The sequence below is a fragment of the Seriola dumerili genome, unplaced genomic scaffold, assembly GCF_002260705.1.
Source record: "Seriola dumerili isolate Sdu_G_001 unplaced genomic scaffold, Sdu_1.0 BDQW01000133.1, whole genome shotgun sequence".
Taxonomy (NCBI): Eukaryota; Metazoa; Chordata; class Actinopteri; order Carangiformes; family Carangidae; genus Seriola; species Seriola dumerili.
Window position 1 is genome coordinate 475,759 of NW_019174388.1, and position 17,212 is coordinate 492,970.

The 17,212-nt window shown below is 38.8% G+C and overlaps 2 protein-coding genes across 6 annotated transcripts in view; both read right to left on the reverse strand.

Moving 5' to 3' along the window:
- Positions 1 to 523: 523 nt before the first annotated feature.
- Positions 524 to 2,790, reverse strand: LOC111224397 (olfactory receptor 4C15-like). The gene is made up of 2 exons (XM_022748864.1): positions 2,641 to 2,790; positions 524 to 1,291 (listed from the first exon to the last, which is right to left on the reverse strand). Exons 1-2 carry the CDS (start codon positions 2,788 to 2,790, stop codon positions 524 to 526), a joined length of 918 nt encoding a protein of 305 aa, XP_022604585.1.
- Positions 2,791 to 7,212: 4,422 nt separating this feature from the next.
- The window catches only part of matn4 (matrilin 4), a 29,908-nt gene continuing 19,908 nt past the window's right edge, over positions 7,213 to 17,212 (reverse strand). For 2 of the 5 annotated variants that reach the window (XM_022748824.1, XM_022748823.1), the window contains exons 7-17: positions 16,804 to 16,926; positions 16,092 to 16,214; positions 14,677 to 14,799; positions 13,940 to 14,062; positions 13,396 to 13,518; positions 11,899 to 11,996; positions 11,585 to 11,716; positions 11,066 to 11,249; positions 10,826 to 10,978; positions 10,109 to 10,213; positions 7,213 to 8,818 (exon numbers count right to left, since the gene is read on the reverse strand). In XM_022748824.1, the coding sequence (XP_022604545.1) occupies positions 8,760 to 8,818; positions 10,109 to 10,213; positions 10,826 to 10,978; positions 11,066 to 11,249; positions 11,585 to 11,716; positions 11,899 to 11,996; positions 13,396 to 13,518; positions 13,940 to 14,062; positions 14,677 to 14,799; positions 16,092 to 16,214; positions 16,804 to 16,926 (1,346 nt within the window). In that variant the 3' untranslated portion in view covers positions 7,213 to 8,759. The remainder of the gene's footprint in view (positions 8,819 to 10,108; positions 10,214 to 10,825; positions 10,979 to 11,065; positions 11,250 to 11,584; positions 11,717 to 11,898; positions 11,997 to 13,395; positions 13,519 to 13,939; positions 14,063 to 14,676; positions 14,800 to 16,091; positions 16,215 to 16,803; positions 16,927 to 17,212) is intronic. The other 3 variants (XM_022748825.1, XM_022748826.1, XM_022748827.1) reach the window with 3 other exon arrangements.

Sequence of the window (17,212 nt, forward strand, 5' to 3'; positions counted from 1 at the left end):
GTTTTAATTAATTCAGAAATATCAAAGAAGTCAATTTAATCAAATGAAAGCTTTATTTGAACACATGACAACACTTGCGACTAAAGTACATCCACAACTCTGTGTTGAAGTGTTTTGCCTGAAACAATATCAGAGTCTCAAATATGAGTTTTTTACTATTTACTATCATTTTATGGACAAAACGATTCATTGAGAAAGTAACTGGCAGATTAATCAACAATGATAATGATCTTTAGTTTGTAAAGTAAAAACAATATAAAAGGTTAGCAAAAAAAATTATATTACACAAGTGAAAAATCCTCAACAAACAGGCCTGTGTCAGGAAAATTATGACTTGAATCAGAATCTGTAGTGTTAAGGTTGGACACCCAGCCCAGATTTGAACACATCATTAGTTAAACTTTTTTGCTGTAACTTCATAAACAAAACAAAAAAAACAAATTCAGCCTCAGTGACCAAACATGTAGTTTCCATCTCAACTGAGGAAAAGTTTTTAGAATCTGACTCTTCTGTGAATTGATGCTCATTGTGAGCTCACTGTACACAACAGATTCCTTTTCAGATACCTCCTGAAAGTTTTGTCTCGTACGCCATATATGATTGGACTAATGGATCGTGGCAGAATCTGTACTATGATATATGTAGCAAAGAGGGAGTCAGTGTAATTCTTAGGGAACCACAGGTGCAGAGCATGTTTCAACAGGGGTTCTGCATATGTTGCCATACAAAGCAGCACCTGAAACCCATGGAGGAGGATTGTGTTTCTGGCTTTCTTAGCATCTTTGCTAGCTGTCTTTGCTGTGAACAAGATCTTGAAGTAAGTGTAAAAGATAACAAACCAAACTATAACAAGATAGATGATATAAGTGATGTCCCTCTTCTTAATAATGTGGGGATTACGAAAGGCAGTTTCCCTGAGACAGAACACTCGGGTATGAAAAAAGTCAAGTGGTTCTGTGGCCAAGGTGATGAAGAGATCAGGGAGAACAGACAACATGCTGGTCGTCCAGATTAAACCAATCAGCATCAAAGTCCTCTTGACGGTGCAGATCTGCATGTGGCGAAGGGGGACGCAGATGGCGATGTAGCACTCCACCGCCATGCAGGCCAGGTTCAGGGGGGTGTTTTCAGTGGTGAACAGAGCAAGAAGGATGAAGATGCAACAGATGGAGACATTGAGTTTGTAGATGGTGTAGCTGATGATGAACAGCATGACGGTCAGCGTCACCTGGATCATGTCGTTGACCACCAGGTGAAAAAACAGAATATACCGAGGATTCATGTAGAAGATCTGCAGGGAATAAAACATTCTTAAATTTAATATCATAATGAAGTAATATATAGATCCAATGAATTTCTTTTTTTTTTTTTTTTTTTTTACAAATATGGCTTCAGGCCTAACTGAATATTTCCAAACTGGGTTTGTTTAGATTCATCCTTGAATTTTAATCTTTCTGTGTTATTGAACAGTAATACACAGGGCTACTGGTCTTTGCAATGGAAAAGCAGAACCTGAATGGGAGATGTCACAGATCATACGTCTTTTTTCTGTTGTCAGTGTTTCCTGTAGAGCTGCTGGAAATGTCCTGTTTGGTATCGAGGCTGATCTGGACGTGTTTTAATGGACTGACATGAATAGTTACTGTTTTTCTATCAAAACTGACCAAGAACTTAAAGTCAACTGATTTAAAGCTACAGTGAGTAACTTTTTTCTAAAATGCTTCACACACATATAATGTGGACAGGTTCTGTCAAACACTGACTCATTGAACAGCCTGGCAGCAGTACAGAGATATTCCTTCCTAAAGTTTCTGAGTGAGCCTCAGCCTTCTAACCAATCAGCGAAGGCCAGAGTCAGGGGGCGGGAGCTCAAGGTTGTCAATCAATAAGTCAACACTCTTCTGGTCCACATTTGGACTTATGATTTAACCTGGGATAGTTTCATGCCAAGACATAGAAGTGATCTAACTGAGAAAAATGAACCAACCTGCCTGAAATAGATCCACCCACTATTTTAGCAGTGTTGTTCTACTATTAAACTTTTATTCATATCATATTAATTTAATATCAATTAATTTTAATATTAATTAATTTAAGGTGGTGAATTCCAAGTTACGAACCGGGACGCCCAAGTAGATTATGTAGAAAATAAATATTTTGTTGGTACATACATTTAATCCACACCATATTAATATGGAAAAAAAAAATCATATTGTGATTATTTTGACAGATATTGCAATTGTGATATGAGTCACGATTTTAGTGGCAATGGTGATTTTCTTTATGCATATTTATTCGAAAGTAGAATATGAATATGTAGAATATGATTTCTAGGCTGAAGGATCTCTGTTGCTTCATTTATAATGATCTGTTGTGACACATTTTACCAGTTTATCAAAACTGCAGCTCCTACAATTTGGATATTGCACTTGGCCATATAATGATTTCAATAATATTTTTGATTCATTGTTCAGCTCTATTGCATATCTTGTGCAGCTATGAAAATATAAGTGATCTGAGTCTGATAAACCTAAAGGACTTAAACTGGGGCCAAAACAACTTGAGCGGGATATCACCGATTAATTATTTCCCTATTAAATGTTTTATTAGTATGTGCAGGTAATGAAAGGAATGAAATACCTGGTGTTTGCGAAAGGTGCGGATGAGGCCTGCATTGATGTAGTTGATGGAGATGCTGAGAACCACAACAATCACATTCTTGGTCACAGCTTTAGAGAAGGAGTCTCGATACTCTATAACCACAGTCACATTCGCAGATGAGACGTTCATTTCCTGAAGGCTGAAGATCCAATAAATGAGAAAACATGATGGTATATATTGAGAATGATTATAAAACACAACAGCTTGTGGTATTGAGTCATAAAATAATCCACTTTTCCCCAACGCATCCAGAAAATCCCCCCAAGAAACCCTGTATTTCAGCCAATATTATAATAAAGAAACAACTTGTTTGTTAAACTAAAAAGATTTAGTTGGATGTCTTCTTATTAAACAGGAAAGTGTTAAGTAAGTATAAAATGTTGATTGTTAAAATATGTTTTAAATTCCAAGTTTCCCAACTGTTATTACATCTAAGTAGGGAATGACTTCACGTCATGAGAGCCACAACAGTGAGTCAGAGATTTACATAATATAAATGGAATTGTAACAATTTACATCATTTTTATTTGCAGTATTTATATAAGTATTCATAATAAAATAATTCAAATTCAACAACAACCTCAAAATTTTAAAAACTAAATGACTTGAAGACACTTTTGGAGATATATAAGTGTTTTTTTTAAGTTAGAGGGAAGTAAAGTCTTGCAATTATTATTCAAAAAGAAAATGAGTTGTACATGATTTTCACTGTCTTCCTTTCCACTAACTCATAAAAAACAACCTGATTAAGAATTAATAATCATAGCAGACATTTGATCAGGTCAATTCAACATCCAGTGTCGTTAAAGCACCATCAACATTAATGTTTTGTTTTCAATCGTTTTTGAAGCTTTAGTGTTGAAGCTCCTTTTGCCAAATTATTTGTATCTGAGGTTTTGACCAATCGTCATATTTCTTTGTCCAGCTGACTCGGATCAGAGCTGTGAGAATTAGAAGAATAAACTTTCCTGCAAATGAAAAGGAAATAATTAAATTATACAGCAGTGAAACATACACACAAAGAGGCCTGTGTGAGCCGTCTCACATGTTTGCTGTTATTACTTTGCGTAAACACTGACGATAGACAACCAGCCGACCTGGAGAACAGGCCAGTTCAAAGCTGTCAGAGGTACACGAATAAACAGATGAAAAGGTCATATCATTATTGTTTCAATACTTCAATACTTGTTTCATTTCTTCTTCTTCTGTGATATGTTTGAAGCCATATGACTGCACAGAGCTTACCTGTGATTACCTGGGTAAAAGTGTTGACATCACCTCAGATCTCAGATCTTTATGTGATTTGGTTGGCAATCATCAAAGGATTTTGTGTTTGTGTGTGTGTGTGTGTGTGTGCGTGCGTGCGTGCGTATTACAGCGTGTATATTTATTTATTTGTAAGTGTACATTTCAACCTACCTAACCTACTATGAATCCCACGACTTGTTTCCCCACCATGAGGTTGACATTTGTGTCTTTTTTGTGTGAAATATCTCGACAGCTATTGGACGGACAAATTTGACATAGACGTACAGACTCAGAGTTAATTGTAAAAACTTTGATTATCATCTGACTTTTCATTTGCTGCCATCATCACCTAAACCACCAAACGCCAAAGCCCCAACCAACAATTGTGTAAAAAAAAAAAGAAGAAGAAGAAGAAGAAAAGTTTTAAAGGCCTCAGCCGAGGTCAAAAGGGTCAAGATGAGTGGATGACATAAATAAAGTTCACCAAAGTTGAAGTCCACAGGTAAACCCTACTCTGATTCGCTTGAATCCTCATGATGAATCAAATCTGTGTGAAAAAATCCCCCACCCTGAACCAACCTCCCTGAAGGTTTCATTCTTTTTTTTTTACATGTTTAGAAAACATCTGTGATTTCCAACATCGTGGCCTCAGACGCTGCGGAGCCTTATCGGCCTTCTTATCATCCGATTCGTGTGACAGCCATCAGTATTATTCTGTGCAGGTTCTGCATCATGATGATTGCGACCTCATTTGGTGTTGTTGTGTAACATCGTGTGTGGACAAGAATTTCCTCAGTTGATGTCCAGATTAAAGGTGATTCAGTAAATATCTTCAGTCATTGTTCTTTAATCAGAAACTGTAGGGATCCTCATCAACAATACCAGCGTCTTCTGTTTATGCTCTGCATGTGTTTAGTTTGAGTTGATTATTTGAAATGAAAAATCTTTCATTTTATGGTGTTTAAATGGACAATTTAATTTTACAGGAAACAATGGACAATTTAATGTCTCCCAGAAACTTTAAACACCGAGCTGTTTAATGTTAGAGGGAAAGGGAGGGAAACTCCAGCAACACTTTATTGTTTCCCCGAGCGCCTTCGAAATGTGAAGAAACCTCTGCTCTATATTTGGTTTTGACATCTCTGCAGATTTTTTCACTCAAGAAGCAGAAGTTTTCCTGTTTCGTGCCTCAGCCCCACACTTCTCACCATATTGCATGTAAACTTACTGTCAACAAGACTTTTGTTGGACTTTCCACAGGAAGGACCTTCGGGACCTCCTGACATTTTCAGTAACCCTGGGTGTATTCAGGTCACGTGCAGGACACGGAACAAGAAACCGTCTCATCCGCCCTCATTAGGCCCTGACGCTAAAGGTCACACACACTGGGGTAGCTTGTTATGTAGCATCCAACATGCAGTACACACACACACACACACACACACACACACACACACACACCACACACACACACACACACACAGAGCATCAAAGGGATTTATTAGATGTCTTCTGAGAGAGTTTCTCATCGTCATTAAAGGATCTTCAGTTACAAGGAGCTGGTCTCGACTCTATTAGCTGTGATATTTCAGATGATCATTAAGGAAATGGCTTTTTTTAGTAAATTAAAAACAAGTTGCCTCATCGTCAGTAGAGAACAGCTGATTGAGTTCATTAACAAGGTTGTTTGAAAACAAAAGTATTCACAGTGGACATGCTCTTTGGTCGTATCAGCTGTTAATCCACCAGGATGATATTGTTCCTCTCTTGTGCGACTTGTTTGCTCTTTTATAAACTTTTACAAACTTACTTACAAAACAAATTAGAAGAAACTTTGGAGCGTTTCAGAGTTTGGATGTGATGATAAAAAGTTTTCCTTGAAGTTGTTGCATCATCTCACACCTCACAAGAAAATGTTTGAGTTTCTGAATCATTTTCAGCAGCTTTAACTTCCTGCTTTTATCCTCAATCGATCAAATTGAATGAGTTTCCATACTGTGTGTACCAATGTTTACAGAATACCAATTTGTTGATTGATTAGTCAATTAACATTCAAAATCTTTGATAATCCTTTAATTGTTTAAGTATTTTTTTTTTTGTTGTTTTTTAAGCAAACAGGTTTCAGATTGTCGGTCAAACAGAACAAGACATTTGATCATTAAGGACTGAGAGAAAATGTGAATCAATTAATCGTAAAAAAGATATTTGGCAGATTAAACGATAATAAAAACAATCATTAATTGAAGCTGTAATTTATATATGTCAGTTCTGGCTCTGATAAATATGTGTTAATGTGAAAAATGTGGGAACTATTTTCTGACAGACCAAATGTTTAATGAGTAAATCCAGATCAATCAATAATGAAATAATGAAAAGAGTAATTTTCTGCAGCCTCACTTTCATTTACCAAAACTCAGTTTCATTAAAACTTCTGTTACACTTGGTGTTGGTTGTTAAAAAAAAGAAAAACCTCTGGAACAAACACGTCTTACATCACAGTCTATTGAGAAAATGTGTTTAATGTCATCGTCAGTAACGACGCTCTTTGTTTGAAGCGGTAAGTGATCCCTGCGGAGCTGCGCTTCAAACACAGCAAATACAAATCCACAGGGAATTAGCTTTGCTCCTTTAAGTGTTGTATGACTTTCAAAAGAAAGAAAAAAGAAAAGAAGTTAGTGAACCCGTTGAGAACAAGATTCTCATCATCAGGAAAAGTTTTGTCAGAATGTTTTCAGTTCTTTAACGTTAATCACCCAGTAACTCATGTTTTAAAAACATCTCTCTCATAGTCAGAGATTGTTAGTGACAAAATGTAGATTATGTGTTTTATCCTCATGTATGAGTTTCTCTGAAATGTATAAATTCATTATGTAGTCATTTTCGTTGTTTTAGTTTGACTTCTCTTGTGGATTGGACTGTGTATGTTTACAAGATTCATTACTGTATTGTTCCTCCTGCAGTACACGACATAATGTTAACCTGTCACTGGTGATTCTTTGTTCCTGGCTTGAAACACAGTGTAATTGATGCCACATTCATGTCATTTAAAACATAATTACAATCATCCATGAGGGAAAACTGTTCACGTCGACCTCAACAGCTTGAAATTGTTTTATAGTTTTACAACTGCTTCCCATAAAAACCTCAAAGGCCAGCTGCTTGACTGGAAGTATAAAAGTTCGTTAGCTACATACAGCAGCTGTGCTCCTGCACACAGTGAGTGCACATGAACACACAATAACCCAAGGCCCTAAAAACATGGAGAATGAAACCTGAAATATAAAACAACACATCTCTCAGAAATGAAAAGTTCACTCTTTTATTGCCTTCTGTGCCGTAATACAGGGATTCATCAGAAAAATACAAAAAGGTAAAGCTATTAGAAAATATACAAAAACATACAGGCATTCAAATATAAAGGGCTATGACTTTGTGGTGGTCTTTTTTATTTTTATATAAAACTGCAAGAGTGAGAACATCTACTATAGTTGAGGTGATCATATTAATCTACATACAGTGGCCTGATGAAACAGTTTAACTGACTCACAGACAGATTTCATATTATTTGAATTATTGACTTGAATATGTGTAATTCCCTCTTGTTAACGGTGGTAGGCAGTGCACTCCACAGCTGGCTCGTCATAATTAACTGCCTCAAATGCAAAATGTTTGTATGTAAAAGAATTGACAGACGTGTGAAGGTTGAAATGTAGAAAGTGCAGAGTGAAGAACACATTTTATTCACGACAGAAAGCTCATATTTATTTTGGAGTAAAATGCAACTGATTCTTATAATATGAACACCTCAATCAACAACAGACCACAGCTTTAAGGAATAGTGATACTTTATACTTCTAACTTCCCTTTTTTCAAACTTTAACCCAGTTTCCTCTTCAGCAGTTCTCCCCACCACAAAGCCCATCAGACGTGCCATTAAAATTAGTTTTCTATGGGAAAACAAGAAATGACCCAGTAACCAATTTAATCTCGGGAGTGGTAATAACACTTCATTTTAATAACTCCGGTTCTCCTCCCTCCAACTTTATTATTTGCTATTCTACTGTTGGTACAAAAGAAAACAAAATCTGCTATAAATACATCATATTTAACAAACCGTACAAAACAGATCAAGTATAAACAAGGCACTAAGAGAAACAGACAAATGGTGTGTGACTGTGAATGAACACTGTGATGTTTTCACTGTGCATGTATCTACAGTACGTTGATTACATCAAGTTTACAAAGATGCCAACATGCCTACAGTCCTCTTTGTGTGTCCGACTGCACAGATGATTGATAACGTGTTACAAGCAGGTTGATAACACGTTTTAAAATCTTGTGTATTTATCCTTAATTCTGTTTGTTTGTTGACACACTGTCGGTATACTGTAGCTTTCAGATCCCCAGAGGTTTAACACACGTGTCCCGGGGAATCTTGAAGATTTAATATTCATCTGTTTTATGAAAACATTTGTTTTTCGTCTTGTAACGACTGCCTCGCACAGTGGCAGGAGTGAAAATGGATGTAGTGTTGTTGTGTTTTGTTTTTGTTTTTTTGTTTGTTTGTTTTTTTTTAAGACACAAAGTTTACAAATTATGTCATTTACATCTATACCAGAAATATGAATCTATATCACAAGCTTTCAGTTAAATGTCGTCCTCATAAACGTGAAGATCAACAGATCTAGTGAAGGCTACAAAGGCTTTGTGAGAAGACACTTTGGATTGTCCATTGATTAGAAGAGTTTCTGATTTCCCCTGTGAATGATCTTTCCGGGATGTGCCCCTCCTCCTCCTCATTCTGTTACTCTTCCTCTGTGGCGTGCTGTTCGCTCACTCTGATCACCAGATCACTTCCTGGACAGAAGCTGGTTTTCCAGCTGCTCCAGACGAGCAGTCATCCCAGTCAGTGGACGACTGATTAAGGAATAATAAAGACGTAATGGGGGCGACCTGAAAGCCGAAGGGTTGCTGCTCAAATGCCCTGAGCAGTGAGTCTCCGGTTCGACTCCCAGCTGGCCGGACCATTCGCTGCATGTCATTCCCCAACTCTCCCTGAATTCCCTGTCTCTACTGCTTCTGTCAAACAAAGGCATAAAATAGCCAAACAACTATTCTAAAAGAATAAATAAATAGAAATAAAGCTATAACGTATTGAAATTTACTGTACATAAATACCTTTATGTACATCCATCAGATTTTCTCAGTTCACAAATTGAGACTTTTTTTGTTATTGAACAGCTTTTCAAATCATCTCAATATTTTTCAGAACTGAAGACTGACCAAACAACTTGACTCATTCTGTACTTTTCTTACTATCAACAAATGTCATGATAACACCAAAAAAACACCTCACAAATATAGTTTCATTTATAAAACGTGTATCTTCGTAGTATCTGTAGTTTTCAACAAACTTTACTCAGATTGGAGGAGATGCATTTGTTGGGGACTACTTTGTGCGGTGGATTAATCTACATTTGTTGCTCTGGTGAGTTTTTAGAGTAGCAGGACGGTGTGTGTGGGACTGAGTTAAGATGAACCACAGTGTGTGTGTTCATGGTGCTGAAGGAACATGTCACCCAGTACAACAGTGAGACTCACTGATGTGTTAAATGATTTTTAGGCTCCGTAGGAATCAGACGTCCAGTATCAGGGTGTTTTAAACAGGCGTAGTAAAACCATTTCATAGGATTTGTTGGGGCTGATGTAAGATAAGGGTTTGCCAACGGACCTGGCTCAACACACTCAGTCCAACTAAGTGAAAAGACAGATGGATATAACATCTGTAAAATGCATTATCTCAGCCTTAAAATTTCATTAGTTACTTTTTTTGTATCATCGCTGAATTCAGTGACTACATGCAGTTTGGCAGATTCCACATGGTGACGAACCCGCAGAGAAATGTCACTCAAATAAGGTGCATTTTTCTCTCTCAGGCCTCGGGTCATTATTCCTGTTTGTGCCTGATTGAACTGCCACCAACTTCCTGCACAGATACAAATTAGAAGCTGAGGTTACCGAGGCTTCAAATTCACATTCAATACTTGGAAAAAAAAGGGTTTGTAGTTCCATATTTTAATAAATGTTATACCTCTATTAGATACAGTAGAAAAGGTATCTTCCTTACCAGTTCCTTACCTAAGGTTACCTAAGGTTAGACAACACCCTGTGTTTGGCGACAGACGTTTAAAAAGGATATGTTTCTGTGTGAGCTGCTCCAGGCTGCTCATGGTGGCCTGCTGGAACTCCACCAGACTCTCACAGGCACATGGGTCCTTCACCTCGATCTCCCCCTGACTCTCCTCTGCAGATACAGACAGAGAAAAGAGAGGACACAAGCAAAACAGGGCAGTTAGTCAAAAATACATGGATTATCTATTAATACCTTCACTTCACCAGATTTGTCTTGACGATTCAGTTATTCATCACAAAACATGAGGTATGATGCACTGCTGCAGTTGGACCACATGAAAAGAAAGAGTTAAAATTCTAAATTACAATCCTTTTCAGTGTGGACTTATTATATCATATTTTTAATAATACTGTATATTCTGTTGTTGTTAAACATTTTAGTTCTTTTTCTCCAACTGTCATGTTGTGTTTTCGTCAGTAGATGGAGCCAAAGACCAAGACATCATTACAGCACACACTCTGGGACTGGTGTCACGTGAGTCTCATCTTTTTTAATTTTCCTTCATGTTGAACAAAATCCTTTGAAAAGAATTATAATTATTAATAATTCATTTTAATATCATGTTTAAGAAACTCAAAAGTGGAAACAGTGGTAAACTGCTAAAACATTGATAAGTTAATATTTAGTGAGATTTTGAGTAGTATTATATGTTAAGTTTTTTTATGTGGCTCCTGTAAGTTGTCAATATGCTGCACTGCAGTCGGGTCCAGGTGAGTGTCGTACCTGGGCAGACGTTGAGTTTGAGGTTCTCAGCGATGGTGCTGATGGCGGTGAAGTCGGTGGTGTAGTAGAAATGTTTCTCCACAGGCTCAGATGCGATTTCACGAAGCTCATCTTCTACAGCTTTTCCAACACCCACAGCGTACATGGTGATACCTGCACACAAACACGCACATCACAGACGTACACTTAAAGTCACCATTGATCTGGGCTGACCCTCGCACTGGTCTCCTGGAGTCTTACCGGCTTCTTTGGCTTTCTTGGCGAACTCAGTGATGTCATCCTGGGAGCGACCGTCTGTGAAGACCAGTCCGATTCGGGGGATGTTGCGGCTGAAAGGACGAGCGCCCTCTGCCTCTGAGAAACTGTTCTCCAGCATGTGTTTGATGGCCAGACCTGTCATGGTGCCTTTCTCCATGTAATCAACCTAGAGAGGGACAGAGACAGAAACACTGATGAGGACATAATGTGATGAAGGCGTCTCTTTCTATGGGCTGCACATTACTTCCTGTTTGACGCCCATGAAATAAGAGTCTTTGAAGGAGTGAGTATCTTTTATAATTAGATTATAATCAGGATTTAGACTGTAAAGCCTTAGTTTATTTTCGGCCAGCTTCAATTCAGACTTCAAATATTATTAAGATGATTGATTTGCTTTATGTTGCAGGTGCCTGATAACACTTTATGTGCAGTGGTAGCTGGTGATGCATCTGGTATTAACACATAACTGAACTGAAGATAATATGTAGAAACAGACTTCACCTTCATGACCGCAGCTTTGATCTCATCAGCAGAGTGGTACATGTTGAGAGGGAACTCTGTCCTGACCCGGCTGGAGTACTGGACCAGACCAACTCTGGTTCCATGAGCAGACACGTCCAGAGAGTCCACAACCTGAGGCACAGGAGGAGGTGAGGGAAACTCATCTGACTCATCTGACTCATGTGCTTCTGTTATTATGCACTTTTTTAAATGTCAGAGAAAATTCTCATTCAAAAAAAGGCCTATTTAATGAGTGGATGAGAGTGAGTGATGATATCAAAGTGTTCCAGATGTTGAATGAAAACGAGCCTGACCTGGTTGACAAACTTTTTGACCAGCTCAAAGTTTTGAGGGCGGACGCTCTTGGAGCCGTCGATCAGAAGCACCAGGTCAATGTTGGCAGACTTGCAGGCTGAAGGAGAGAGAGAGAAGAAATAACATAATAATGAGCAAGTGTGACAGTAACGTAGATACATTTGCTCAGGTTTGTTAGCTAACGAGCTAACCGCACACATTTCCATTGGTAATGTCAGTGTTTATTGATGTGCTTCAGTTAACATGCACTTAAAAAGAGCAAGTTAACATTATGTGACATTTCTAAGTTGGAACAACGTCATGAAATTAATTTAATTTATTTAACAAGTGGATACAAAGTCAACATAATTTAAAACAAATTGTTATATTTACTGAGTTTCTTCAAGGTAATCTGGTTCCTAGATTTTTTAAAGTAAGATCAAGTTGTCATATTTTACAGTGTACAGTTTAACAGCTGTTACCATTATACTTGAAAAAATATTGCCAATATTGCCCCAATATTTTGTATCAGTATCAGTTTAACTCGGGTATTCAGACATTAGTCAGATATTTTGCTCTTGGTTGTTTTGGTAACTATTAGAGTCGTCATAGTAACAAAGGATGTGCTGCAGTTGATTATTTAATGGCAGTTGGAGCAGATGCTCCTACAGTATAAATGTTGGATGATAAATGAGACTGTACGGCCACAGATCTCCACAGGAAGGTGCTGTGTGAAGGTAACTGGCAGGAACTTTGGTTTCACTCCGCCTCCCCAGGGAAAAAGAAAATTCCACAGACGATCATCATCCTCATCATCATCATCATCGTCGTCTCTGTCCAGCCAGTTTCTCCCAGACATAACTGAGCTGCTTTTAACATCAGCATGAGATTTGGTTTATTTTCTCATCCATCTTTATTTCATCCCCTGAGAATCAAACCCCCCTCTTCTCTCACTCTGATCACAATCTGGACTCTTGATGATTTTTCCCTTCGGTGAAGCTCATCATGATCTGATCTGATCTGATCTGATCTGATCTGATCTGATCACACCATCATTGATCCGGGCGACATTCATAACAGAATTGTTTAATTTTGGCTTAATGTATGTCAGAGCTCAGCAGCAGAGGTTGTGCACAGAGTAAAGATTCTCCTCTCACCAGAGGCCTGGAATCATATCTCTGATCTACAGTTCCGTGTGTTCGTTTGTTATTTTGTGCTTCTTTTCTTTTTAATTCTCTGATCAATCTAAGTTAACTGTGATAATGATGTTGACTTCCTGTTTCTTTCAGCCCTTCTTCCCACATCCGTCACCTGCAGCATTTCTTTGTGGTCCTGCAGGACCCACGGGATCGTAACCCCACTGCAGCAGAGCAAACTAATCTTACTGATGACGTGGCGACACTGATGAGGTCTGAGATGAACCTGCTGTTCTGAGTTTGCACATCAGCGACTGTTCAAGCGACCTCAAATGTTTTTTTATATTTCACAGATAATCCTGCATCAGGGCGTCGACTCACTGCCGCAGCTCTTGCCATCGTCCTGCAGCAGCTGTCCCTCCGGGCAGATACAGTAGTAAGATCCTGGAGTGCTCACACACTGGTGCTCACAGCCGTGCTCCACAGTGTTACACAGGTCCATGTCTGCAAATACACAGTTCACAAACACATCACATTTGAATTACAACTGCACAGACACGGACACATGCAAACCAGCTTTGGGAGAAGTTTATATGAGTGTTTCAGGAAACTTGACAACAACTGTTGTTTATTTACATTCAACCTCAGAAAAGCTCAGAAAACATGGCTGCAGGATTAAAAGATATATTTTAATCTTTTCCACCTGTACAACTCCAGAGAGGTTATAGATTCACAGTCAATGACGAATCAGAAGCAAATGTTAGTCAAACATCTGATTCTTGTAGAGTTTACATGATCTGAAAACATCTTTTCCATCAAAGCCAACATGGATTACGTTTTTAATCAGGGCCAGAACAGTGAGACAACACCAGCTAGCTAAGGAGAAACACACAATGTTAACTGAGTGTGTGAGACATTCACTGACTTGTGCAGGTCTTCTTGTCTTTGTTGAGTTTGAATCCTTTGTTGCAGTCGCAGGTGAAGACGCCCGGTGCACTGATACAGATCTGTTCACAGTCATGCTTCCCCTGGGCACACAGGTCAATGGCTGAATCAGACACACACACACGCACACGCACACACACGCACAGGCACACACACAAATGAATTATTTTACAATTGTAATTAATGGTGTAGTGGAACATTGGAACATTTTCTTTGTGTGTCTACAAGCATGAGCGTGAGTGAAGCCAGAAGATAAAAAAAAGATTTCTCTCTTGAATCCATAAGGAAGAACATTTCTCCTGATCACCTGCTTTAGAGACAGTTTCAGGCTGAAAATTAATTATTTGATTGATTAATAAAAAAAATAGTCCCTGAGTCCAAACTGATGTCTTCAAAATGCTGATTCAACCTGAGCACCAGGCCGAAGGGATTTCATTTACAAAGACATGAAACAGAAGCAGCAAACAAGGAAACAGGAACTGTTTGGTATTTTTACATGAGACTGACATTAATGATTGATGGTCAAAGTGATCAGTGACTCATGTGATTGAATAATTCAAGTACTGTACAGAATATAAAAGATCAGGAAGAAAGAATGGGCTGCACTCCTGCTGTGGAAGAGACGCACCAGGAGCCGTGTGTGTGTGTGTGTGTGTGTGTGTGTGTGTGTGTGTGTGTGTGTGTGTGTGTGTGTCTTTGTGTGAGGGCCTGACTAACGTGTGCAGGTCTTCTTGTCCTCATTGAGTGTGTATCCTTCGTTGCAGTCGCAGGTGAAGACGCCCGGTGCGCTGACACAGATTTGTTCACAGTCATGTTTCCCCTCAGCGCACAGGTCAATGGCTGAATAACACACACACACATTTAGTTAAAGTGTGTGTGTCTGTGTTTTTGTATGTTGAAGACACAGTCATTTTATTGCTCTTGTAAAAATAAATCTTCCAGGAACATTTTTCAGTTTTTTTCTGTGTAACAATATAAAAACATTTATTTATATTTGAACCAAAAAGTATTTTTAGTTGTTAGATTCATGTTGGATTCAGCTGGAAGAGAGAGGGAGAGTAAATTAGACGCAGTGAAGCTCAAATATTGATCCTGGAAATGGAAGCAAATATCCCTTGAATGAAACTATGAGAGATCATGAGGTTTACTGAAAACAAATCTGTGACATTGTTTGGGTTTTTTTAAATAATAATATACAATTACACATTTGAGAGAAACGGTCAAAATTATAATTCACTGTGACTCCGGCATCATTTTGTTTGTCACCTGTAAACGACCGTGCGTATTCAAATGTAAGTTATAAACCAGGTGTTTTGAAAAAGAACAGCTGAACCAGCAGGAGCGTAACGATCTTCTCTTCACACACACTGGCTGTGGTATTTGAGTTAAATGGACGACACAATTACACGGTGTGTTTCTCTTTCTTTGAAGATCTCTTTGGCTTCGAGCGGCACACACAGTCAGTGTTTGGTTGTAAATCGTTTTCTGTCAGTGAGATCACAAACTGCAGGTGTTGCTGTGGAGCTGAAGCTCTGAGACGTGTGTGTATGTGCGTGTGCTGCATGCATGAAGATGTACAAACATGTTGATCGCACACGTTCCCCTACACACAACATGCTTGTTTGTGAATACAGAATGCATCAGGTGTTAGTGGTATTAGTGTGTGTGTAGTTTTGTTGCTGTGTTTAGGCCTCGGCTGATGTGGGTTTGAAACATTGTGGGTTAAAACTTCAAGTCCTCATTTTCTTCAGAATTGTGGTACTTAGCATTTAATGACGGTGAGACACTAACAATCATTATTAAACTTCCTCCTGTGCGTCTATTAAAAGTCATTAATATTAACATTTAGAATCATGACTTGAACATGACTAATGTTTGTTTTCTGTTTTGAGGTTTGGAGTTTTTGAAGTCTCATGACACTTCTGTGTTGCCACCTTCCTGTGGCGGTCTACATTACAGACTAACAGTGAACAGGTATTCATCATTCAGCAGGTGGATCCACCCCCCCCCCACACAATCTGAGGACCAGCTGTTACCATATTCCACAGACACATATATAAGAAGGTTTTTAATTCATGCGTGTATGTTAGCGGAGGACAACATGAGTTCTGTCTCACGTTTGCACCACTCACCCTGGCAGGTCTTGCCGTCGTCCAGCAGCCTGTATCCTTCGTTACAGCGGCAGTGATAGCCACTGAGCACACTCACACACTCATGATCACAACTGTGGTTCCCAAACGAACAGTAGTCGATCACTGAGGGGAGGAAAGCAGCGAGGCCGTAAGCAGCAGAGCGAACAGCAGCCAAACGAGTGGGATTGTGTCTATGTTCCCTTTGCCTCAGACAGCACCTGTAGGCTTTTATTCTGAAAGGTTGCGTCATGCGATGAGAGTGCGCCGCCTTCTCAAAATGACAACTAAAATAACACAGGTCTAAATACTTACGAAGTCAAAGCTACGTTTTTTTCCTAATAGACGTATTTTAGTGTTTGTGAATGAAACTCTAGCAGGACTATACAGGTGTAAAAGGCTCTAGAGGAGCATGTGGTGTTGCATGATTTCATATGCAGGATGAGGTAACCCCTCATGTCCACGTAATCCTTTTACTGTGACAAACTGCAGCAGGAGGAACATAGAACAAACCCACCCTCAGCTTCATGAAGCAGCAGAGAAATCAGCAGCTCGTGAAGATCACAGTCCATTTCAGCATGAATGAACACGACATGAATTCAAGCCAAACACACATGTCAATACGATGCCAGGAGTTTTGTAACTGAGATATATTGTGTTTGAATTTCAGCTTCTACGTGTGTTTTCTGCATGTGTGTTCACATGTGAGACTGACTTGAGCAGGTCTTCTTGTCGTCGTTCAGTTTGTATCCTTTGTTGCAGTCGCAGGTGAAGGAACCGGGAGAGCTGACGCAGATCTGTTCACAGTCGTGATTCCCCTCAGCACACAGATCTATGGCTGAAACACACACACACACACACACATTGAGACGTAAGGAGCCACGATTTTCATTATGGTTAAATGTGGATTTAAAAATTATTTTACTTTTTGATGTAAGCATCTTAATTTCACTTTTATCATCCATGTGTGAAGTGACATTAAACTGTTACAGCTGTCAACCATCAAGCCAGCTGGTACCAGCACAGAAAACCTACTGTAAGTCTATTTCTGTGTCTGACTGTATGTTCCCTTGTATATTATCTACACCTTTATCTGAGCTATAGTTCAAAACAAATTGGACATG

Bases quoted from the DNA above. Each gene is read 5' to 3' on its own strand.
- LOC111224397 (XM_022748864.1), bottom strand. From the start codon at position 2,790: ATGAACGTCTCATCTGCGAATGTGACTGTGGTTATAGAGTATCGAGAC. The intron at 1,292-2,640 runs GTATTTCATTCC...TATTCCCTGCAG, and splicing joins GCACCTTTCGCAAACACCAG to ATCTTCTACATGAATCCTCG.